The 26367-nt window shown below is 41.0% G+C and overlaps 1 protein-coding gene across 1 annotated transcript in view; it reads left to right on the forward strand.

Annotated features, from left to right (window-relative positions):
• CRYL1 (crystallin, lambda 1) overlaps positions 1-22397 on the forward strand; it is a 43924-nt gene extending 21527 nt beyond the window's left edge. The window contains exons 4-6 of the mRNA XM_010080556.1: positions 7110-7215; positions 20186-20292; positions 22284-22397. Of these exons, the coding sequence (XP_010078858.1) occupies positions 7110-7215; positions 20186-20292; positions 22284-22397 (327 nt within the window). The remainder of the gene's footprint in view (positions 1-7109; positions 7216-20185; positions 20293-22283) is intronic.
• Positions 22398-26367: the final 3970 nt, after the last annotated feature.

A 26367-nucleotide genomic window follows, 5' to 3' on the forward strand; every position in this document is an offset into this window, starting at 1 on the left:
CTTATTGTTGAAAACATCAGCCTCCCCAACTCTCAATCTTTGAGAGGCTCCTAAAAATCAGTATTTACTCACATTGATTCCTTCTGGTAATGAAAGTTTTCCTTACCCTAAGGAGCACTGGGGATGGAAGATAAACTACAAATATTAGCAGGAGGGACATATTAACAAAGCATTCTTGTCCCAAATGACCACATTATTAATCCTTTTGTTGTTAGATATGTAAATTGCATGTATGGGATGAGGCAATTCAAGTCAGCATGGATGCAGAACATAGGCATTCTTACTAAAGTACTTATGAACACTGTGCTATTTTGATGCTAATAATATTGCTGTTGACTACTGTGAAAAAAACAATGAGATGGAACCATAAAACATAATTTCAAGCTTACTTGTTTTATTAGTGGTTGTAAAGGTCTGAACAGGAATCTTTGTATGCGTGCAGTTACATGTCAGAAACTGATCAGTGCTCCTATATAAGTTTTCTTTAATTTTAACATGGTGAGTGCTTGAGAGGAATATGTGGTGTTTCTGGAGGACTGTTAGATTTGCACTGCAGTGTATCAGTTCTTTTCCACATAATAAGGACATAAATATTCCAGATATAAATGCTATGTATGAACCAGCAGAGAAACACAGCAGCAGTCTACAAGTATTTTGAAGCCACTTGAAATGATCTTAAATCAACCCCTTTATGTAAACAACTACTTTTTTTTTTTGAGGGTTTTGCTGAGATGCAAGCTTGAAAGTTCTCATCTGCGTCCTCCCCTCAAAAATATTTACGGTAATGGCAGGGGAGTGATTTGACACATGCACATGTATGCACATATGCTTTTATCAAAGTCCAAATTCAGACACCTTTGCATGGTCCAAAACAGACCTTTTATTGTTGTTGCCGTTTGGGGTTTTGGGATTTTTTTTTTTTTTTTGGTCAGTTGGGCTTATTTAATTCAAGAAATTAGTGGAAGCTTTTCCAGTAGATGTATTTATGTACTGTTAAAAAAAGACTGGTGGTAGAACAGACGTGCAAGTACAGCTGTACTAAAAACATTTATCTGGAAAACCTTCTCACAAATGGACAGAGCAGCTTGCAGGATACGTTTTAGTTCCCAAATGTAGCTTGGCAACTGATGACCTGTCAGTCCCCCTCTTTTCTTTAGCAGTGCTGTGTTGACGTGTGTCATGGGTGAGGCATGGGACAGTGGTCTATATGGTGGGAGAAGGGCTCTGATACAGCTGTATAGAAAGCAATGTGGTAAATATAACTGCTTGCTGGATGATGCACGGGGCTCACCAACTTCTGTGAAGTGGGTCCAAGAGTAGGAGAGGCTATAACACAGCCAGGAATCTGAGGTAAGGCCCTGCCAGCAGGTTGGGTTCAGGCTCAGACTCCACATATTGCTCAGACTGCATGTGGGAATGGATATTGGAGCAGAGAGAAGGGCATAGGGATGAAAGGGCAACAAGGGCAAAGGGATGAAAGTAGCAACAAGAAACCCAGGTATTTGGATACAGTTTGCCAAAGTTGCCTGGGTTCCCCACAAGCATACACAAGGAGGCTAGGATTTTGAAGTTGGGCACAATGCGGAGTAGGAAGTGTGGAGTTAAGGTGGCGAAAAATCAGGAGGTCTGAAAGTTGAGATCCTGATTTGCAGGAAGGTGGGAGAATGAAAACTCATTTGTAGATGTACACTTGAGTGCTGAGAACTTTGGCCATGTGGGTAATGAGGAATGTGGATTTAAGGATGCAGAAGTTTGACTTTACAAGAACGTAGAAGCGAAGACCATAAATTCTTTCATGTACCTAATGTACCTTTCTAAAAGAAGAAATTCAAGCAAGTGCTCCCCTTTGAGGCAAGAGTGCTACAACGAGATGTTTCGTTTCATTTTGGATCCAAGTTAGTCTTTTGAGTGACAAGATGTCTTTTTGATCATTGAGCAATGCAGGTGTTTGTGGCAGGAACTTTTTGCATGAGTCATCTCTGTCTCCCCGTGCTCCATTTTCATTCCATGAAAATGCAGATACTGGGAACACTCCAGTCTGTCTCCTTAAGGTCATGTATCTGAGAACTTTCTGTAGGACCACATAGCATGTGTGAGACTGATGTTCTTGTAGGTTTCTTACTTATGTTTTTAATTCTTAGGTCTCTGGTAGGAGTGTTGCAAAGCTGATCATGATGCAAGTAAAAGATGTATGGTGAAATGTTGAGGCTGAAGATCCTTATTCCTCTCTTCTCAAACCTAAAGTTTGATATTACCAATTTGGAACCACTAGAATAATCTGTAGCCAGTGATAGGAAAAATATCTCAAACAGCTTTCTCCGTTATTCCCTGGTACCATTTGTTTACTTTCCCATGCCTCCATGGGCATCACTGGTATATCTGTTTTTGTTCATAACTCCTTGGAGCAGAGACTTACTGCCTTTATTTGCCTGCGAAGCACCGTGTGCACTGCTGACAGTATTACTTTTGTACTTTTACCAACGCATTCTGAAGTAGCTTGGGATTATGTTGCAGAAGAGTGTTAGTTAAATGGCTTGACTTTGTCTTATTCTGACCGTAAAGTTTTGGTTGAAAATAACAACCAGTTTCACCACCAATTTAGATCAGAAGTCTCAAACCTTACTCTGGATATACTGACTGTCCATTTAGTGTGGATTACTGAGTGGAAGCTTATCTTGGTGAAATATTTTTCTAAGCATCACCTGGAATTTGCAAGGAGGTCATGAAATACACCAGCAGAGATAGTGAGGAGAACATGGCAGTTTTTCAGGCCTGATCTAATTTAAGAGCTTCAGCTGCTTTTAAGAACCTGCTGAAACTATTTTCAGTGATGGATTGTGTAAGTGTCTTAAGAGTCTGTATTTGTATAAGCTTTTGATATTGTCTTAATGTAGTTTTTTCTTTAAAATTGGGTTTTCTTTCAGGTTATAGTAATCGTAAAAGACCAGAAGAATGGGCAGCCCTGCCATTTTTTTTAATCTTTTGGAAAATAAACAGTTATGGTTTGGCTGTGTGTCCATTTTAGGTTATTTTCACAGTAATCAGGTGCATTGGCTTCAGTCCCTAATTTATGTACCTCTCCCTTCTCAGGTGACTAGTTTGGCAATCCTTAAATGATGGCAAGTCTTTTTTTAATTACAAATTCCTCATTATTAATAATTCTATTATAGTGTTATCCAGAAGACCTTTCCAAAAGATCAAAGATAAGGTAGACGGTTAAACATCTAGTTGAAGGGCCCCATACAAGGGGGATATAATAAAAGGAAGTTTAAAGGGCCAGGCAGAAAAATAGTGTGAATACTAAGTGCTTCTTACAGGGTGAGGTGAGTAAGGGTGCCATGGAATAAGGAGGATAAAGGCCAGCAAAATTAGGAAATGTGAAGTGTGTAGGACAACAGAATTCTCAAACATGATGAAATGGAAAGAGCTGGTAGAGGGATCTAGGAGAAGAGTCATGTGCTTGGTATGACAGGACTGGAAAAGGATCCCATCGGGGCATGGATGGACGGGGCTTGATTGAACTGATAGTGAAGAGATAAGAATTGCCACTGAGAGAGAATGCATGTGTTAGTGGCAATCAGAAAAAACATACTGGATTGGGGAGATACAGAGGATGAAGTAGCAGATTTGGAGGACAAAGTGTGTGGTCCGGCAGGGAGTGGAGTCCAAAATAACTCTATAGAAGGACTGGATTGAGTAGAGAACATGATGAATTGGTAGTATGAGAAAAACTAAGATTGGTTTTTTTTGGCCATGTCACATTTAATATGATTACAAACCAAGTCGGTGACAGAAGTTGCGATGTGGATGTGACTCACAGATGTAAAAACTTGATTAAAACCAAGCAGGTTGGGTCAGGGCCTAAAGGTGGAGACTGGAAAACTGCCACAGGTTTTTGGAAAGGAGAAAACAATCCCTGCATAGCAAGAAGCACTAATAAAGTACCAAAGAAGCATTAGGACAATACTGTGGCATCAGAGGGGATTAAAATCTCCAGGAAGGTGAGATTGTGGTATATAAATGGTGTCATAAGAAGTGTGGAGGATCCTGAGCTTGTCTAGATCTTGAAGTTTGACTGGCCATTGGGGTCACTGAGGATTTTTGGTGGAATTTATTTTAAATTAAGGTCTTAATTCTGTAGTTGTGAAAGCTTCTGGCGAACTCTAACACACTTCATCTTCCCTCTGACAAGTGGCAAGGGGAAGGCTTACAAGAAAGGTTACCAAGGATGAAGAGGATGAGAAATCCCCTTGGGAAGATTGTTTCACACCTAGACTTAATGAAACTGGGTTGAAACTCTTTCTTGTTTACTTCTTAGCATAAACACTGATCCTTGTGGAAGACACCTTGCTGACCTTGCACCCACCCTGCTGAATCATTGCACCAACTTACGATCTCCTTAACATAAGTGGGAGTAGGGTTATTCCCTAGAGGAGGACAGTCTAACTTGTTTCTCGTCTATCTGTTTTTAATTTCTGAAGAGAAAAAGTAAAAGGCTTTTCTTTAAGAGGGTCTGTGTGACAAGGAGAAACTGAGCTCACATGTATAGAATAATATATCTCTCAACTGGAGGGATCTGTCATGTTTTCCTTCTGGTCGCAGCAATTTTTGCCTTCAGGAGCTGTAACCATAAAATTACAGCTGTAGACAAAAGGCATAGAGTAAAGCACTCATCTCATGGTTCTGAGGGCACCTGGTCTTCAACTGTCAGTATTGAAGCTGAGGATTATGGTATCAAAAGAAATAAATCAGTTTTTAATTTGAAAATTAATTTGCAATGATTCTGAAGTGTTTGAAGAGCCTGTTAACTCTTTAATGTTATGCTTACCGTTTTTAACTGCTGCTGTGGTTCAAATGCTTGTCTGGAATTTGTGGTTAATCTTTTGTCCACAAATCCATGTCAACCAGGAGGAAAAAAAAAAATCACTTGTCAAGCACAGCTTTACCAGCGTTAACTCATTGTTTGGATGAAGCGCTCCCATTAGAAGCGCACTTTTGTTGACTTTGCTGATGTCATTTAGAGAAGTTGTGTTGCCATGTCAGGGGAAAAAGCTTCCACAGAACATATGGCGCCTGTGTTAGTAACACTGCCCCTGGTCTGTAATCTGAATGCTGAGGTTTCTTTAGTCCTGTCTTTATGCAGACCTTCCTGTCTCCCTCTAGATGAGTTACTTTGCCATGCCTGTGCCTTACCATTACACTGAAGAAAAGAATGCTTCCTTATCCCTGCCATGTTATGGCTAAATAAATTATTACCAGGGCTGCATGTTCCATATAGGGTAGATCTTAATAATTACGTTATTGTTTCTTTTTCAAGATGAAGTTCAAAAGCCACCTGCAATAGGGATTCAGCAGGGCTTATTTTTAATAGGAGCCATGCCTACTAACAGATCAAGACTTGAGGTTGAGTCTTACAAAAGGCTCTGTTTAAGCCTGAGATGATGAAACTTGATGTCTGTGGCCAGCTGAAGAAGTTATGTTGGTCCTTGGCTTGTGTCTTTTAAAGTAACAGTGGATAATGTAGTTGATGAACACAGGAAGACGGTGTGGGCTGGGATTCAGCTCACTTAAGATGGGATTTCTACAGTGTAGACATTGACATCCAAGCTCCTTACTCATCTTTTAGTTGATGAGGAGAATTAGGCCCTTTAAGGACACAAGTCATCTTACCTATTCTAAATGCTTGCTTTAGGATGCTGATTTTCTCCCTAGTGACTATAAAGAGAGTCCAGACATCTAGCTAAGATGTCAGTGTCTACAGCAGGTCAGGAGAGCGGTCCTGCATGCCTCTAACTCTAGCTGATCACTATGTGATATGAAGGAGCATTCAGACAGGGTCCTGGGAGTGGGAAACTTAACAGAAAAAGAAGTGTCTTTGCCCAAGCAGATTGAGTATACCCACTTGTATTCTGCAGCACAAGGGGGCTTGAGGAGAAAGAGGCAACTGAGTGGGGAGAGCACCTCAAGGTAGGACGAGAAGACAAATTAGAACCAGAAGGAAATGTTCTTATGTCTCTGGGAATAAAGAGGACAAGTTCTTGAAACCAAGCTTTATCTGATGGAAGTGGTTAGAACAGGTCTTAGTTAATTCCTGTCATTCTAGTAGGTGGAAAACAACCTCATATAATAAATATTATTCTTCTCGAGTAAATCTGTTAAGGTAATGAACTGTAACTCTCTCTCTCTCTTTTTTTTTTTTTTTTTTTTACAAGCCTTTATGTGCTTGCCCTAACCTGGATGGGGGAGTTGGCTTTCTTGTAAGTGCTGACATGTGGGTGGAACAGGAGTGCTCAACTTTTAACAGGGGAAATGCTTCATTTTGCATGTTCCATATCCCACCAGATCTGAGATGTGAGGCTGGGAGTGAACTCAAGAACCTGGGCAGGTTGAGGCTAAGTTAAATGTTTAGTGAGTTTTGTGGGAGAGAGTGGCAGCTCCATTGCCTGCGTGTTTGGTCCCAGCCTTTTTTGCAGGTGGCCTCAGGAGTAGTATCCACTGCTGCACTTCCGTTCTGCCAATTGTGACTGCCCAAAAATCCAGAACTAAGAGAATATGAAGAGAGGTGTAAGATTTAGCCAAAAACTCCTGTATTTAAACTGGCTGGTATAGTACTTGGATTTGATATAAACTGTTTTGGTGATGTATTCTGACGAGTGTCATGTTTGCTCTGTGTTCTCCAATCTCAGTTTCTGAGGAAAAAAGTATATTGGTTAACATAAACAACACAGTTTTAGTATGTGAATAAGTACTAGTACATGAATAAGTATAAGTATCAGGCAAACTAGTGTGTACAGATAGTACATACTATAAGAAAATGTGTATTTATAAATTTAAAAATAAGGTACTGTCAAAATGTATCAAAGTGTATTTGGATTATGAAGTACAGCAGTCTTAGAGATGTGAAGGAGTATTTATACTGAGCCATAGGAAGGCTTGCATAATAGACATTTCAGGCAAACAGCTGTGTTTCTGTTTGCAAACTAACTGGTACTTCTAGCCTTAGTTTTTATTACTTCTTTAATTTCTTGATTACATACAAAAAGCAGGCAATTTTGCATTAAAACCAAACATTCATAAATCTTCCTTCCTGTTCTACTTTTGATACTTAGGAAGGAGTAATATCTCCTACTGATCTAGACCTTGTGATGTCTGATGGATTGGGAATGCGATATGCATTTATTGGACCTCTGGAAACCATGCATCTTAATGCAGAAGGTAGGTAGTGTAAAATTATATGAATATGAAGGGAAGGCTTATGTTGCACAAGACTCTGGAAATGTTCTGTAACAAACCAGGTTAGGGTTGCTGCAACTATGACTCCTCTCTCTCCTTACTGTAATGATGAGAAAAGGAAATTTTATCTAAAACTTGAGGTCGGATGGAAGGAAATGGATATTGACTATATCCTATTGTAAGTGATCAGATGAAAGATGACTAATCATTGAAGCCCTAGCTGTGTACTTCATTTTTTCCAAGATTTGTCCTGGTGCTTAGTGAACATTGCTGTGCCCATCGTTCAGGACTGTCTGAGTGTCAGGAAAAGTATTGAAAAAGTTAATCTGATAATCCAGTGTCAAGAGAAACTCACTTTCCATAGGTGACTGCCTCCTCCCCTGAATTCATAGCAAAGGTTCAGTGTAAATATCGTTGGAGCTGGCTTGCTTTAAGCTGGCTTAGATCTTGAGTGAAGTAAAATTGCTTCTGTCTGCAAAATACTGCGTGTACAAAGTTGACTTGACAAAACAGTCAAGTAACAGTTCAACATCTGTCTTTCATAATCAAGACAGATTATTAGATGTTTTTGGAATAGTGTACATGGATCCCAGCTAAATGAAGGGTGAATTGCATAAAATTAAATTTAAAATACACATCAGGGTCACAAGGGTTTGAGCAATGAATTTAATGAAATCTGAAAACTTCAAGAAGTGAAGATCAACTAAATAGATTTTTAGCTTTTCTTTTCATGGGCTGTGTCTGTATTCTGGTTTTGTATGGTCCCTGACATGGAAGGCCCCTCCTCCATTACTGGATCTTTTAGGCACTGCTGCAATGCCTGATAATACAACAATAAAATAAAAAATAAGATCATAAAATATCAGTGCACAATTAGAAGTGTTATTTTTATGTCTACTTGTTAGTTAGTTACTTGGCAGAAACATAAGTGTGTTAAGGCTGACTAAGCAGTTTGGACGTGAATGTGGAATTGTAGATCCTCCACCAGAGGCTTTCAGCTTGTCAGTTTGGCTGCATATCAGTAAATTGAAAGTCACAAAGTGTTTGCTTTTGCATAAAGTTGTTAGGTAAACAACTTCCATCCTGTAAGTAAAGGCACCTTCATAAAGGTTTCTCTCTTCTATTAATATCTGGCGATTTCCAGTCCTCTAGTGATTTTAGACTTTATATAAACCATATACAGTCTTTACATAGAACAGAACAGATGCACTTAGTACTCGCCTTAAAGCACAGCAATCTACCTGGAGTCTTGCAGGCCAGGCTTGTCCAGTCCTGCCTCCCACCACTCCACTAAGCTGCCGTGCCATCCTCTGCGGGAGCCGTCCATACACAGGGCTTTCTGTCAGAGTAACTTGCTGAACTGCCTCTACTAAAACCTGAAACCAAAACAAAATGCTTGTTAATACAAAAAAAAAAAAATCCATTTCAGATTCAAATCATACTTGTGAATTCTTTTTTTTCATCCATGTTTTAGACTCCTAAATTCTAAAATAATGTTTACTTTAGATGACTGGAATCATAAGAGTCATCTGGGTTGGTTTTGATGCTCTTCCTGGAGTGCCCTTTGGCATTTGATGTTCCATCATGATCCACCTTAGTTTCATTCTTCCCATCAGGAAGTAGTTATTACAAAAACATTTCTGAAATTTCCCATCTCAAACCAGTTTTAGGTAATGTATGCAACTGGTGGGTTGTTTACTCATGGCAGAGGTTATCCAGCTTCTAGATGTAATCATAGAATCCTAGAATGGCCTGGGTTGAAAAGGACCTTAAAGATCATCTAGTTGCAACCCCCCCCTGCTGTGGGCAGGGTTGCCAACCACTAGAGCAGGCTGGGCAGAGGTTGTCAATGCTACCTTCTGTTAGGAATTTTAGTATTCCAGACCAGAGGAAGAAAAATTATGAAAAATAATCCAAGAGACTGATAAACCAGAAGATAGTCTTGTGGTGAGCCTGCAACATAAAAAACCAAAATATACCTGTAGAGTTATTTTAACATTATATAATGTTCTCAAGTGAAAATAACCCTAAAATAACATAATTGGTACACTTGTGGTCTGGGCCACTCACATAAAAACACCTTGTTCGCTTTTTCAGTAACTTGGATCATGAGAAGTATTGCTTCACTCTCCATCTTGCAGGTGCATTGTCTTTGAGTCTAGAGGTGGGTCCTGTTTATGTGCTGGCAGGCTGACTCAGGCTGTTGCTCTCATCAGAGACAGTTTAAATCAAAATTGCTGATGTCAGGACACATGGTGACTTATGGTCATAGTTCCATACCAGTGCCAACTTCTCTTTGCCCAGTATTGCTTCACATAATATGGAATAGTATGGACCTCCTCTTGATTGCCCAGGACAACCCGCTCTGATGCATTGTACTAATAGTGTCTATTTTTTTATCACTGGAGGGAAATGGAGGTAGAGATAAGAAACCCCCTCTATCCTGTTTGTTAGCCTGTCTAGCAGCTTCACCAACTTCACAGCAGCTGCCTTTCTTTACAGCCTTAAGATATTAATTAGCCACAATCTTAAACTCTCTGCGAATCAGTGAGGAAGGATCTTGGGGATGCAGGAAGCATGCAAGAGAAAAATAGTGTTATTTATGGGAGATCCTGCAGGATGGAGAAGTTTTTGTTTGTTTTGGTTTTTTGGGGTTTTTTTTGTTTTTTTGTTTTTTTTTTTGTAAGGGTGATGGGATATTTTTTATTTGGTTTTGAATAAAGAATATTATTTCAACACTCTTTTTTTCTGAGATCAGTGTTATTTCTTTCCCTGTGGGATGTGTACATCAAGATCCTCCCATGAACTTGCTAAGTGCTAATTTCCCCTGTGTTAGTTCTTACATTCTTTCCTCCATATTCATAATGGTCCTAGCAAAAGCTATTATCCAGGCCATTTTAGATTACCTGTTAATCCATGCATGAATATTAGGAATATTGAATATATGGCAGTGAGCCAACAGCCTTGGAACACAGAACAAAATGACAGTGTCAAGTCACTAAAATGAGCAGAAGCAGAGACAGCAATTTGAGAACTGAATTACAACAACCAGGAAGGAACCACCTTTGAGGGGAAAAAAAAACACATCGGAATTGCATGATATTATAATGTTGATATTATAATGTAAATAAAATTAATGTTGAGTTCAGTTTCAGTAAGCTGTGTCTTTTGAGTCTGTCATCTTATGGTTTCACATGAGAGCATCACAACAAACGCTGTTAAGTCTTTTACAGGGAATGTCACTAGACTTCACTAGAGTCATTTTTCCCATTTACTTTTTGTGGGTTTACATTAGCAGACAGTGTCCTTCCTGTATATGTACCTGGCTATCTGTGAATATGCTCAAGATGATCCAGCCTCAGTAAGATTGTATCTTCTGAATCTCTTGTTTCTTGAACTGTCAGCTCTTTTTTAAGCCCTTGCAAAAAAAATCATCTGTAAAACTTAGAGGCTAGACTATCATGTACTGCATATTTCACAACTGGCTTCTTAGATCAGTTACTTTATTAGTGGGTTATTTAGTGAGCTATAATTTGATCTAAGCTGCCAAGATTAGCAGAAGAGCTAGATAGGGAAAGGTTGAAGGATCTTTGTTGCTATTTTGTTTCCTGCAGTTATAAAAACACCATTCTACCTATCACTCACTGTGGTATTTGTACAGCTGTCTAAGGAGTGGTGTGGAAATTGGGGCTGATGTGTGTTCCCTATAATATAAGTGCAAGTATCTGGTAAGCTAGGACGGAGTCTTCATGGTCAAAATTTGTGTTTCTCTTACTAGAAGTGGGAATGCTTAGTCATCTTAAAAGCACTTGCTAGATGAATTGGTTTTGATTGTGCTGCATGAAAAGCACAAAGCATGAAACGGAGAGAGGGGAAGAATCATAAGCCATAGTTCAAAGGAAGGAAATTTTTCTTGTCTGGCTAGGCAAAACATAGCCAAACATGTTTTTTAAAAATATCTGCAGGCAGGCATGCTGGCTGGTTCAAAAGCAGAGATGATTTTCATTGCTGTGGCCACTGTTTTAATAATGGCATACAGGGAGCAAACCAAGCTTTAACCCAGTTCAGGAGCTTTTGTACCACAAGCTAGTTAAGCATAATCATAGAATCATAGAATGGTTGGAAGGGACCTTAAAGATCATCAAGTTCCAACCCCCCTGCCATGGGCAGGGACACCCTCCACTAGACCAGGTTGCTCAAAGCCTCATCCAGCCTGGCCTTGAACACCTCCAGGGATGGGGCATCCACAGATTCTCCGGGCAACTTGTTCCAGTGTCTCACCACCCTCATAATGAAAAATTTCTTCCTAATGTCTAGTCTAAATCTACCCTCTTTCAGCTCATACCCATTACCTCTTGTCCTCTCACTACACTCCCTGATCAAGAGTGCCTCCCCATCTCTCCTGTAGCCCCCTTTAGGTACTGGAAGGCTGCTATTAAGTCCCCTCGGAGCCTTCTTTTCTCCAGGCTGAACAACTGCAGTTCTTTCAGCCTGTCCTCATAAGGAGGTACTCCAGCCCTCTGATTAATTTTGTGGCTCTCCTCTGTACTTTCTCCAACAGGTCCAGGTCTTTTTTATGTTGGGGGCCCCACATCTGAACACAGTACTCCAGGTGGGGTCTCATGAGAGCAGAATAGAGGGGGAGTGTGAGAATCTTTAAGTTAAGGTAGTAAAATCTAAGAAAAGGAAGATTGCCTCAATTTCTGTAAAACCCATGTTATGTCCTAGGATAATAAAATATCTCAACTTAATTCAGGAATACTTCTAAGAGGGTACTACTGAAGTGAAGCATCACAGTGCTACATAATCATACAAAAACCTCTTCATAAACCCACCAGTTACTTCATACATGTTTACACACATGCAATTCTCAATAGACTGAAGAAAGCAGTTTATAGTTCTTCTGGAACTGCTGTTTGCATTGCAGGTTTGCATGCAGTAAGCAAAGGTGTGAATTTTTCAGCATACTGGCTGCTGTGCACCAGTGTCCTTCTATGGACTCTTCAATGTAAAGCGGTTCCCTCCACTTTCTGAAAGGAGCACATGACTTTGCACAGGAATTTATAATGCTTTATTGCTCAGGTCATTATATATATGTCCTAAAGAACACATCTTGCTGTGTCCTTCTCCTTTGTGCTGATGAAAGAATGTGTATGGTCACGAAGTGCCTCAGACTGAGGAATTCACCCCAGATTTGAAACTGATCTAACAAAAGAAGTGATTCATGTTAACTCAGTTTAATTCCTTGATCCAGTTCACAACCAGCCCTGCACAAATATTTGTGCATTGCTGTTGATATGGTAACAAACTTTTTTTGGTGCTACCACTGTCTTAGGGTAGTTGAAAGTATTCCTGCAACTACAGTCTAAGTGAATACATACGGGAATTAATGTAGAGTAGCAAGCGTCCTGTGAATTCAACACAGGACTAAGAGCATGTATCTATGTTCAGATGCACCCTTGATGAAGATAGGATTACATTTAGAAAGTTTTCCTTGGAGCTGTAATGTCTAGAAATGTAATCCCTCTATCAGCAAAACAAAGAGGTTGGGACCTTTTTTTTTTCCCTGAACATAACCTAACCATCACAGGTTCCTCCATGCTGTTCCTGAAATACACCTCTTCTTTTCTGTGCTCATCCATACTCATCTTCAGCCTTAGCAAGTGCAGACTCTACTTAGATTTTACCTGCTAAGATCAACCCCACCCCAATCTTTCAAATTGTTGATGCTGTTACACTGGTGGCTTGACTGTCTCGCCTACTCTTTTTGAGTCATTACTGTATCTTATTATGCTGCTCATCAGGTTCAAAGTCATCAAGTTAATACTCAGTATTGTGAGGCACCCTCTGTCTTTGGCATGTTCCGTGTCCTTGCCAGTAACACTTGCTACTGTCTCTTGTTTTCCCTTACAAATACCTCGGTGCCTTCCTTGTTTTGCCCCATGTGTAGCATCCTTGCCAGACTTGTTTACCAAGTTTTCTTGCTTGCATCCTTTAGCCCTCATGCCTGTTGTCTTTCTTATGAAGAGGAAGGAATGAGTCTTAGCATACAAGAAGCTAAGATACTTGAAGATGCTTGCATGCTATAATATATTAACATACTGCATTTTATACTGTCATGTCTTTCCTTCTTTTTTTCCTACTACTCCCACCACCTTTATGTTTTTATGAACCTCACTTGTGAAGAGGTCTTTTCAGGACAGTGAAACATTTTATGCTTGCCTCTAAGCTAAGTATCTGTCCTGTGTTCCTTTTCCTTCCTGTTCATCTTGATGATGCAACTAAAGGCACTTCACTGATATGCATGTTTGCAGCACACCAGTGCAAGTCCTTCAGGTAAGGACCTGCAAACCTGAAGTGTAGTTATGTGAAAAAAATTTTGTGGGACAGTTCATTAGCTGTTTTGGAAACTGCCTGACCTCACAATGTGATGCTAAATAAGCAGCAGCTTATCCTTTCTTTGTTGGTGATATAAAGGGCCTCGCATTTCCTAGATACATACGGGCAGCTGAAGAGCCTTGAATCAATGCCCTTGTCTAGCTTGTGATAACATGTTCCTGTAACTGTTCCTGCTGTACAGGTCAGAAATGCTGGGTGGGTTTGGGACTTTCAAGGAACATGGAATATTCTTCTTTTCATCTCTTGCATAATACTGCACCCACTACTCCCTTAGGACATTTTGTTATTCATTCCTCCTCTTCCACTCTCCGCCATAGTTGTAAACACACGGTAGAAGGAAGATTCAGGGATCTCCTGCCTTCCCTGGAGTTATTTCTGTTCTGTGTTCATGGCTCTCCAGTGCCTGCTGCAACATTTGCTTTCTCCCACAGTCCTTCCCTCCAATGTTGATGAGATCAGTATGCAAGGAAGATGGAGGTTTAGACCAGGAGACAACAAACCACACAGACAAGAGGAAACTATTGTCATTCCTGTGCTACGAGTTGATTCCCCTCTTTCTCTGTCCCAGATGCATCTTGCACCATTCATTTTCTCCAGTTGGAGATAGTGGGGCAGAGTGTGGACAGCAACTGTATGCAAGGAGAGATGTTGATTGTTTTTAACAGCCCCATTTGCCATCTTCTTCCTGTTTCTCCAGCTCCCAGGTACTGCCCTGTCTGTCTCACACTGTTTACAAATGCTGATTCTGCCAGCTTAAGCTGCTCCCTGGGAAATATGGCCAAGGATTAAAGTTAAGGGGATTCTCTTGTATTTGTTTGACATCTTTTTGTCTCTATGCTCCAGTCAAATGCTCTTCTCATCCACCTTTGCAATAGCCCTGACCTTTGTGCCAAAGGACTCCTAAGTCTAAAGGCCTGGAGTCAAATATTTGCTAATTTTGAGTTTGCAGTTGAAAAGCAAAGTGATTTTTCCAGCAATATTCCCCATTGCTCAAGTGCCTTCTTGAAGCTGGCAGCATAGGGTTGATCTTGATTACTTAAACCAAGTTAAAGATTCCACTAGTCTTTACTGACATTTCACACTGGAAGTGCTATCTGGAGTTAGGTATTTTGAAATGTTGTGGGTTTTTTTAATCTTTGAATGAAACCATGTGTATGTTCTAACTTCTGCTGTATTTTCTTCACTTGAGATTCAAAAGATTTTGCAGTGACCACCCCCTGCTTGGCACGCAGCATACATGCCTACATGCTGCTATTTCAGACACAATGTTGAGATCAACTATACTAATGCTGCTGCTCTTCTCTAGACCCATAACTCTTTTTTTACCTTTTCCTATTTTGCTGAGTTTGCATAAGGCTTCTTTTCATTCATATATTGTATGCAGTGAATGACTTGTATTACAAAACCTGCATTTGGCATGTCTCCGTTGCACTGGTGAGCTACACCCAGACAGAAATTGTTCTGATTCATTCAAGCTGTAGGTGAGCTGACAGTAGGAGCTCAGTTTCCAGGACTAGCTGGTTGAGTGAGCTTTGAAGGCCATCACCATCTCAGAAGTTCACATTCACCAGGTAAATGGATCAGCCATGTCCAAGCATTCAGCTTTCCCAAAATACTGATGTTACCTCTTTAGACTGAGGCTCATGAAGAAGATTTGTGGCCACACAGTCTTCTCTCCTACCTTCTTGTGACTGTACCAGAATCAAAACTACTCTGATCTGTGACATTATTACACAAGCTTACCAGGTGGTTCCGAGGTTCCCCTTGACTTTAGGAAAAGTACCAAACCCAAACTATTCAGCACTGGTCTAGGTGTCATAGACCTGTGTCAGCTGGATAAGCACCAGAATAACTGGTAACTGACACTGCTCTGTTTACCATTCCTTCTGTCACCAGTGCTCACATGGATTTGCTCAAATTGACATATTTGACTGAATTGTCATTTTTGATTTTGTGATTGTCCAGTTGGCAACAGCTGCTGTTAGCAAGGTGTACGCAAGTCCACATAGTTCTGCACTCTTCAGCCTCAGTCATTTCTGCTTCTACATCTGGGAACTTTCTATGAAGTTGCATGATGTGGGGGCAGATTTTTTGCTCAGACTCCCCACTGGTAGAAGAAAAAGCTCACGTGAGCAAGGTGAAATGTAAATGTCATTGTCCTGTGGTTGGTGCGTGAGTCTCATCCTGAATTGCTTGGGTTCCCCAGATTGCTCATGTGGATAGCACATCGCCTGAAGATTGATTTGGGTTGGCTTCAAGTGCCAAAGTCTGTGAGCCCAACTATTTGAGATGTAACTGGCAAGCACTTATGCTAATGACAGGGTATGGTCAGTAAACCCTGATAACCAGTGGTTCTTTCCAGAGTGTTTGTGGAGGAGGATGGTCTCTGCTTATTCCCTCAGTGAAGAGACAGAATGATATCACAGACTGTTCCATGTCCTACAGTAAAGCTTCTCTTCCTGAATCTGACTTCCTGCCAGTGATGTTTTCAAGCCTTCAAGGCAATTTGAAGGTTTCTGGCTGTGTGTCAAACAAGAAAATGGAGCAAAATACTAAATTTCCATATAATAAGAGCACCAGTATACCTGTATGACCAGCTAGTCTCCCTTTTTGTATTGGAGAAGGCCAGAACCTGCCAGAGTGTGCTCTAGTAGTACAGATGCTCTGTGGGTAGATAACACAAGGAAACAGGCTGACTAGATGCTGATCGGCACACTCTTGTCATCAAATATAGGTTCAAGCTACTTTAAAAGGCTGCTGTTTTTCTCAGAGCCTCCTTCCAATAACTGGAAAATGTTTCTAGTCCATTTTTGAGAGAGTTGAATGCTATCAAATATCTCCATGTTGCTCTCATGCAATGGACGTGTTCTTCCATTCTGTCCTTTCAGTTGTTTATCTGATGGTCATCATGACTCCAGAGTGCTTATTTCTTAAAGGAAATTTAATACTTCCTTGAGCATCTGTCCTTTGAAAGTTCTTCTGTCTTTGGCCCCAAAACAAGAGTGTTCTCCATACTCTTACTGACCTCAGAGGTCTTTTGGAAAATGAGTGCTACAGCGATTTCAGGCATGCTGAGCAGTATAAGTGTTGTAGTTTATGATTCATAGTTGCCTGTACTCAGAGGGTTCCATTCCTTCATCCACCTTTCAACCTCAGCCATTTAGGGTTAGACAGGTGTGACTTCCATAGTATTGATATCACACAGTATTGCATTCCAGGGAACTGTCTATAAGCTGTTCAGGAAAGAGACTGCTTAATGACTCTTGGCCTGAGTTGCATTCTTCCATGTGTTAGTCAGGCCACCCCACTTACATTTCCCACATTTTGTTGTTGGATAACTCCATGAGCAGTTCATGTTCATGCTTCTCAGTCTGTATGATCTCCTGAGTCTTTGTGAAAGAGTTGGTGACTGTAACTGCTTGGCTTTGTCTTCTGCAGCTTTCTCCCCTTTGCTTTGATAATTAACTAATAAAAAGAGAATTGAGGATGCAAATTCTTTAGTCTCTGTTGCTCTCGGAAAAAGGAGATTGTCACAAGCTTTTAGTGGCTATCCAGAACTTCCCTTCTCAGATCTAGGGTGTTCATCAGGATAATCACTTTCTTAACTCGTATCAGCTTGCTTACTGCCAAACAACATTGCTCATTTATTGTTGTGGTACAGCTCATGACTTCTTGATTGATGCCTTATCCTTTCTTGATTATGTGGTAGTTAATAGCAGTAAAAAGTCTACTAGATGTATATGTCTGGCTAAGTGACTGATTTCTCTTGGTGCATTTATCACTCCAGTTCCTCTCTAGTGCCTTAACAGTAATTTTTTTTGAGATTCCTACTGGAGCTGATGGAAGCTGGACCTTTTCCTAATTCAGCTCAGGTTCTCTGACCACGTGTTTTTTAAGATGTTCACAGCAGGGTCAGCTCTGGCATCAGACCAAGCTGCTGAGGGCTTCATCCAGTCTTGAAAACCCCCAAAGAGGGAGTCTGCACAACCTCTGTGGGCAACCTGTGACAGTGCTTGAGTATCGAGTCTGAACCTCTTGTTTCAAGTTGTGCTATTGTCCCTTGTCGTCCTGCCATGCAACAACTGTAAAGAGCCCGGCTCCATCTGCTCAATGACCTCCCCACAGGCACTGGTGAGCTGCTGTTAGGTCCCCACAAAGCCATCTCATCTCTAGGCTGAACAAGCCCAACTCCTGCAGCCTCTCTTCACAGGGCAAATGCTCCAGCCTCCACCATTTTAGTAGCCTCTGCTGAAGTTGCTCCAGTTTGTCAGTGTCTTTCTTGTTCTGGGGGATCCCAAGGTGAATGCAGTATTCTGGATGCAATCTAATGAGTGCTGAGTAAAGGTGTGTAATCAGTTTGCTTCCTACCAGGACGAGGACTTCTTGGGGTTCACAAGCCTGCATGGTTGCAAGGAGCTCTTCCTTCTGAGATGCAGGACCTTGCATTTGTCCTTGTTAAATTTTTTAAGGTTTTGTATTGGCTCATTCCTCCTCCAGCCTGTCTAAGGGCAGCCCTGCCCTCCAATGGTCCACCCCACCACCACCTCCCACCCATGCCCAGTTTGGTATCATTCACAAACTTTATGAGCAAGTGCTGTTAAGCAGTACAGGTCTCAGGATAGATTCCTGCAGTACTCCACTTTTACTGGCCTCCAGGTAGAGTACAACTCATTAACCACTATGTCTGAGTCCGAGTATCCAAGCATGCAGACCTTAATGTCCTAACTTTGATGCAAGAATATAATGGGAGACAGTGTCAAATGCTCTTCTAAAGTTGAGGGAAATTATATCCACTACTTTCTTGTTTTTCACAAATTTAATTGTTTTATCACAGAAGGCAACAAGGTCAATCAGACATGATTTACACCACGGTGTACCCATTGGTGACTACATGCTGACTTTCACAATCACTTTCTTCTTATTTGTGTGCCCAGGAATTTGTTTCAAGAGGACTTGCTCCTTCATTTTCTCAAGGACAGAAGATTGATTGGCCTGTAGTACCCCAGACTGGTCTTTTGACCTTTTCTGAAGATGGGTGCAATATTTGCCTTCAGTCATCTGGGGATCTCATATGATGACATTGATGCATTGACTGGCATGACTTTTAAAATATGATAGAAAGCAGCCTTGCAAGGGCCATTTCTCTCATATCTTTGGATACAGTCTGTCTCGTCCCATGGTCTCAGGTGGGGCTGAGCTCATGCACGTAGTCACTGACCGGATCATCATCTACTGCTGGTAACTGTACTCCTCGAACCCTGCCTCTGAGCGCAGAGGCATAGGAAACCTTGTCAATGAAGGCTGAAGCAAAGAAAGCAATGAGTAACTCTGCTTTACCTGGTTCTCCTGTCACTAAATCACCCACCCATTCAGCAACAGGCCCACACTTCCCTTGTTCAGCCTTTTATTACTAATGTAACCATAGAAATCGTTCTTGTTGCCTTTGACATCTCTGCAAGTCTCAGCTGGAGCTGAGGTTTGGCTTTCCTGACACCATCCCTACGTGCCTAGGCAGTGTTTTGAAATTTCTCCTTTACAGCCTGTCCCTGGTTCTATCTCTTGTAGGCTGCCTCTTTGCACTGGCACTCATCCAGGCCAATCTCATGATACATTCACTTGTCTTCCTGAATATCAGGATGGACTGTTCGTGCCCTTGGAGAATGCTGTTCTTTGCTGGCATCTCCACAGGTTCTTACCCAGCCAGTTGCCCATCCCATAGAATAGCTCCATACATCTGAGCTGCTCCTTTACAGAGATAGCACACCCACTCCTTGTCTTTCCTGAAGTGTGTACCTGTCCACTGCACTCTTAGTTGTATGAGCCATCCCACAACACCTCAGGTGCTCCAACAGTGTTGTATTTGTGTGACCACACATGGGACTACAGATTGTAATTTTACTTTTCCAGTGTTCCTAATATAAATCTTTTCTCACCAGATTGGCCAGGTTTTTGGCAAAGATGCTTTTTCTCCACTCCACTGTCAGGTGGATCCTGTCTCCCCTCTAGCAGTGCTCAAGCGTCAAAAGAGGGTCCTGTAGTCATACAAGCCAAATCCTTGTTGTTCACCCCAACTGCAGTAGAGGGTGTTGATCTGCAAGATCCATCTGTTCCTCATTCACTGGAGGCCACCTGGGTTTCTGTGCCTTTGAGCTTTTTGAGAAGAGAGGAGCGGAGCGGAGCGGAGCGGAGCGGAGAGGAGAGGAGAGGAGAGGAGAGGAGAGGAGAGGAGAGGAGAGGACTCTCCTCGTGAACACTTGTTGGGGAAGCTTTCTGGTCTCAAGTAACATAGAACAAGTATATCCATGGTTGTGTAGTACACCCCTCACATAGCATTGTCTGTTGGTGTGTAACATTAATTGGTTTTGCAACGAAGGCGTGTGCTAAATTACTTTTCCATGAACCTTAATGGAAATGTGGTGGATAGAATCCATCTTTCCTTGATGACAATTAGGTGTCTTAAGCATAAGAGCACACCTCTTCTTGGAATCTGATTTAAGATAGTGCTTAAGCACAGGCAGACTTACTTAATGCAATTTTTCACTCTTATTTTTAGGTATCTCAAATTATTGTGAAAGATACCGTGAAGGTATGAGGCTTGTTCTGAACACCTTTGGACCAGTTCCAGAATTTTCAGGTGAAATTGAGCAGAAAATCAATCAGGTAAATATGGAGTTGATAAATGCAGTGACATTCAGAATGAAGAATCTTAGCTTTTATTTTAATATTTGTACCATTTCAGTTTCCTGTTAAAGGTATCTGTAGTCTGTATTTCTTGTGTGAATATGTACTTTGAATGAAAAGATCAGTACAGAATGCATGTAAGTCTCTTTTCAAAGCACTTTGACATTCATCAAGGGAAAGTGATCTAGCAGCTGAGTAATATTATTACTAGACAGAGGAGTCTAACAGCCATGGGTTATTGACATTAAGTCCTCTGCACTATTTCATAGCACTTCCATCTCGTGTCCTCTGCCATAATATGCACAGCTCCGTGCTTCCTTTCCTACATGAGTTTTCTCCCTGTGTCTTCCTCCTACTCCATCTTCCTGCATAAACCCTGCAGCTCTGTTCTTCTGGACTTATTTTTCTTGGTTTTGTATACTTTACAAGCTAGAGCTCCAGTCTGTACTGTGTGCAAATACACATTTGGGTTAGCATATAAGCAGTCCAGTAAGGTTGCTTGTATGTTAAAGATAAGATGTGTTTAAGTGCTCTGCGGGATTGGGACCCGGTTTGTCTATTAACGTTTCTAAGCCCGCTATTTGTTTGCATTCACTATATAGGCTATTTTATGTGATCATAGGAATTTACTGAAGTATCATTATTTCCTAACTCCACCTTTTCATAGTTGCCTTTTTTTAATGCTTCACTAAAGAACACATGTATGTGTTGAATCATTCTTGATTAGCTGTCAGATTAATTCCATGTATGGAAGCTCTCCGTCTGGAAGACAGCATTTTGTTCCTATTTTTTTGTTCCTATTTATACAATTTCAACATCAGCTATGTTAAAAAGGAAAAAGATTCTTTTATGCTTAAACAACATGGACTGCTTATAATAACAATCAATAATGATTGTGGAGTTATTCACAATTAGAAGCTTTTGATTAGTATAAAACTGGGTTTTTTTAATGGAAAGCTGGATTCCACTTCAGCATCTGTTTCTGTGTCTCTATTATCTTTAGTCTTCAATGCCAAAGATGGGCTTGCAAGAATCGTCTTAAGAGACATTAAACATTTGTTATCTTACTCCTCTGTCCCTCCCTCTGACTTTTTTCTGGAGTGACTGCAGCTTCCCAGTCATTGGTAGCAGCTCCAGGTTTTACCCAGTCGCTCAACACTTGCCTTTTAAACCTAAGACCTCGGATGCTATTTTGGTAAAGATGACCTTGTGATCTCTACCTGCACTCCCAAAACAGCTTTTTTTTCTTTGGAAGAAAGTCTGTTACAATGTACTAGGTGGACAGAGCTTACTACCTCTTGTTCTCCTTTCAGTGATGCATTGAACTGGCACTTCTAACACAACTTTGACTATGCAGTCAGAAATACTTCTTTTTCCCATTTTGTTTTAAGTACAATTTTTGTTTGCTGACTTGTTCAGACTTCTACCTTTGTGTCCCCCATATTCCAATAAACAACAAAAATAATTCTGAGTTTGTTATGTGTCATTTTGATTATTACTGTCACTCTTAAGACAAAATGTTTTTAATAAACATGGTATCCCTCGTTACATCTATTAGGAGCCAGAAGAGAAACTGCAGCTTTAAACATGCACAGGAACTAGGTTTAGAGCACATTTTTAGCCACATAAATGGCCAGGTTGCCTCCTTCCTATTGAATAAAAGGTTTTTATCAAAGAGGCTAGGCAATGTCTGTGTGGGGTAAACCAAGAGAAGAGGCTGATGCTGTGATGCTTCTGTAGGCACCTTCATTGCCACATTCAGGCCAACCTTCTTGGAGCGGGAGCACTTTTCTTCTCATACAGATTAGCTCGTATCTAGTCACCCACGTAAAGAAGTAGTGGCCTATTGCTTGTGAAAGACTAAATTACACTTTGTGTGGATGATTACTTCGTCTGACGCCGGGAAAGCAGGAACACAATGCTGGTGAGAAACTTTGTGAGATTTAATCATCTTAAATTTTCTGTTCAAGGCAATGTCTGAAAAAGTTCCAGTTGCTCCAGAAGTCCTGGACGCCAGGAGAAAATGGAGAGATGAATGTCTTGCCGATCTTGCCAAACTGAGAAAACAAATTAAATCTGACTGAGATGCACCTTGTCTAACAGGAGAGACCAAATGAACAGCAGATCTTCATTAAAAGTGGAAATTTTTGGTCATGCAGAAGAGGAGACTGAATGTGCAACCAATGATATGCACAGATGTAGAGACCGATGAAACATTTGGTCCAAATTTGTCATGACATAATTAATGAATAACTGGAAACAGTTATTAAAAAGTTCAGTTAAAATTTATTGAATTATTATATATATGCATTAGATGTGTAAGCATTAAGTAGCATTAGCAATGTTAATATTGTGCAATGCTAGAACACAATCATGTTTTAAATAATGCATTTTTCAGCTTTCTTAGGAATTCAGCGCTTGAACAATATTTGCTTATGCAGGGATCTGAAATAGGCAAACATCAGCTGTTTGTCACCGGAGAAAATAAGCCCTCACCTGCCAATCACTTTGACAGCGAGGTTAATTTGTAAAGCACTGACTGTAGACAGGAGAAGACTCTGTTGAGCAAAGAGTGGATTCGCTGGCTGGCAAGCTGAGATTTCAGCAGCAGTATGGGTCACTTCAGCTTAGCTCCGTAACTGTTCCACAATGTAGGGGAAGGAATTACTCCTCCTTTCCCTCTCTTTGGCACTTCTGTACCTGTATGTTCATCTAAATGCAAGTAAATAGAGTAGAATTCCCCCCCGTCCCCTACCCCCAGTTCTGTAAGACTTACTAGAGACCTACTTGGTCTTTAAGACCATGGACTTGATACCCCATGGCTTTGACCCCAGCTTAAGTCAATGCTGGACATTGGCATCGCTGCATAAATATGTGCCCCATTTTAATGCCTGTCTATGAGAAATAAGGCTTTTTGATTTAATAGCTAGTTTGGGAGACAGTACGCTGTAGTGGATAGGTCTGGACTCTCTCCCAGACTACTCCATGACCATCTGCGTGATCTTGGGAAGGCACTTCACCTCTCCGTTGCCATGTCTATTTTGTACATTATCTGAAGCAAGGAGTGCTTCTTTAGGACTTCAGTAGCTGGAGAGACCCCAAGTATCTGCTGTTTTGCTCCCCCATAGAGGGAGAGGTGCAGAGGCTTAGATGTAGCACTTACGCTTTACTGCTGCCTTTCCTACAGGAGACACAACATCTGTGTAAGGACAGAGTATACACCGGGAAGTAGTAATATCCTCAGTTGCTGCAGTGGCATGTTTCAGTCCACAGCAGGCAAAGTGTATGAAAATTAATGTACGTACCCTGTAATATAGCTGGACTTTGATCTTAGCTGGAACCTTGGGGCATTATTGTTGTGCAGACAGCAAGGGTAACTTGAAACAGTGCATGCACACACACTGCTTGAGTTTAGCGTTTCTGAATGCATGCTAACTGGCCATGTAGCTTCAGTCACAGCACAGGTGCAGAAGTGTTAAGCTGTCTTTTGCTAATGCTCAGCTCAGGGGCATTTCAAATCTTGTTTTTTTTACAGAGGGTGCAGCACACAAACAAGTTACTGAAACTTAATTAGTTGCCATTTTGAGCTGAACAGCAGAAATGTCTGCATGGCCGTACCAATACCATTTGTTTCTGGTTAGGTCACAGTACAAGAGACCTAAGATAAATTGTATTGCTTGACATAAGTCAAGCCAAGAACACATCTCTGGATGTGAAACATGGGGTGGGAAGCATAATGCAGAGGCTGTCCTTTGCTCCTTTGTAATCAGTGGAGAGAAAGGAAGATTTGTAAGCTCAATTTTATCCTGATATAGACCTCAAATTGTCATGTTTCTTCAATTACTTTTTATTGCCACAGTGACTGGCTCAACCTGCATTTAGACATCTGAAGCTGGGGAGGTCAGTCCCCACTCCTGATGCCTTGTTAAGCAATAGTAAACTGATTATGGGACTGATTTCCTCATTTTATGTATGTTTTTATATTTCAGGCAAGGCCATAGAAGGTTTCAATTACCTTCAGGATTAGACCCGTTTTGCTATGGCCATCTGACATTGTTGTAACTAATTAGCTTGTATTGCTTCTGTTTATTCTGAGATATATTAAAACTTGATCATGTCATAAAATATTTGCCTCTATCTTTATTATTTGCTTATGAATAAAATATTTTAATGAGGAAGGTATTAACTTCTGAGCTCCAATATGATACTCTAGGGGTAGCACTACATAACATGTATTTAGAAAACAGTGCCCTGGTAAAATAATTTGTGGAAATCAGTTGGAGTAAATAGACAAGAAATAATGTGCAACTGGATTCATGGGTTTGTGATCAGCTGCTGCAGATGTTGGGCCCTGCTATGAGGGAATGGCTTTCTGTGGAGGGCGAAGCACTCTGGATAGTGCCAGAGCACTTCTTGGTGGTGAGCAGCTGCCCCGCAGGTCTGGGATACGGCAAAGCTCGCGTTGGAGCACCCATTCCCACCCAGGTTCACAGCGACAAGTTGGGGGTGAGATGCTTGACAAAAAATGTATTTTAGCTGACATCTGCTTAAGATTTGAAGAACATAAAATTATTAATTGGTAAATGCAACAACATCTGGAAGTCATTAGGAAAAGGTAGCTGAAGGAATGAGGTGGGCTGGCCTCATCCCAGGGGCCTGTACGCTGTTCACAATTAATCCCCTTTACTCGTTGGTCGTTAGACTACGTCTGAGTCCCGCACCCAGCTTGGGGCTCCCTGGTACAAGAAAGCCATCAGACAAATGGTAGGGGAGGCCCCTGAGACAATGGGGCTGGAGCACAGCCCTGCGAGGAGAGGCTGGGGGGGTTGGGCTTGTGCAGCCTGGAGCAGAAACGGCTTTGGGGGGACCTACCATCAGCCCCCAGCACCTGTGGGGAGGTCATTGAGGAGGCAGAGCTGGGCTCTCTAAAGTGGGGCCGGGTGAGAAGATAGAGGCAATGGACATAAGTTGAAATACAAGATTTTCAGCCTGGATGTAAGGAGACGCTTTTCCCCCATGAGGACAGTCAGGCAGAGGCAGTCTCGATCCTCAGAGGTTTTCAGCTCCTGACTGCATGAAGCCCTGAGCAGCCTGGTCTGACCTTGGAGCACAGCCTGCCACAAGCAGGAGGTTGGAGCAGAGGCCTCCTGAGCTCCCTCCCAGCTGGCATTAGCCTCATTCCAAGTTTGGTTTGATTTTGGCCTATTTTGTATCAGAAATGTTACTCTGGTTTAAGTAAATTAACTCCAAAGAATGTGTGTAAATTGTCACATATGTTGAGGATTTTACTGCTCCCACCTGGTTCTCAGCTTCTCATAATTGTCCATCATTAACTTCTTCCAGGGTATTTAGCTGACAGTTTGGACACAACTGCTAATATTTCTGCTAACTGGACAGTGAAGAATCCCTTCTGGGGAGCAACTTGTCAGGCTGAATTACTTGTAAGATACAAATCCCAATTCTGTTGAATTAAGTGGTTTAATTAATTTCTTTAATTTTGTCTTACTCCTTTTATCCCATTCCTTTTTTTCCTCAAATGCAATAGACTTCTTGGGACAATTGCACCTGGTGTTTCATGAGGGCTCTTTCAGAATTAACACCAGCAGTCCTATAAAGTTGCAGAACTACCACCAATATGCTCAAATATTCATTTTGTTTGATTGTCAGCAAAAGAAACAATAGTTGCTTGAATGTTCAAGCAACTATTTTATGGTAAACTATAAGATATTTTGGAAAAATTCATCTTGTGGTTTCTTTTTTACAAACTTGGATATTTTAAAATCCTGTATTATTTTTAATCAAATTACACCTATAGAATTTTCTAAATCCCTTTCTTTGTTGCACTGTGTTTTTCTCAGTTTTACGAATTTGATATTTATTGTTTTGCTTATTATGTGTACTTTACTACTAGTTACTGCTGCTTATTGGAATCAGAGTCCAATGTGTTCATACCAAAGCCTTTGGTTTAATCCTATTGGAAATCAAACCACCTATTGCATAAGATAAGGAAGAAAGGACAGAGGCAGGGAAATCATAGAATCATAGAATGGTTTG

This window comes from Pterocles gutturalis, unplaced genomic scaffold (genome assembly GCF_000699245.1).
Source record: "Pterocles gutturalis isolate BGI_N339 unplaced genomic scaffold, ASM69924v1 scaffold22914, whole genome shotgun sequence".
Lineage (NCBI taxonomy): Eukaryota > Metazoa > Chordata > Aves > Pterocliformes > Pteroclidae > Pterocles > Pterocles gutturalis.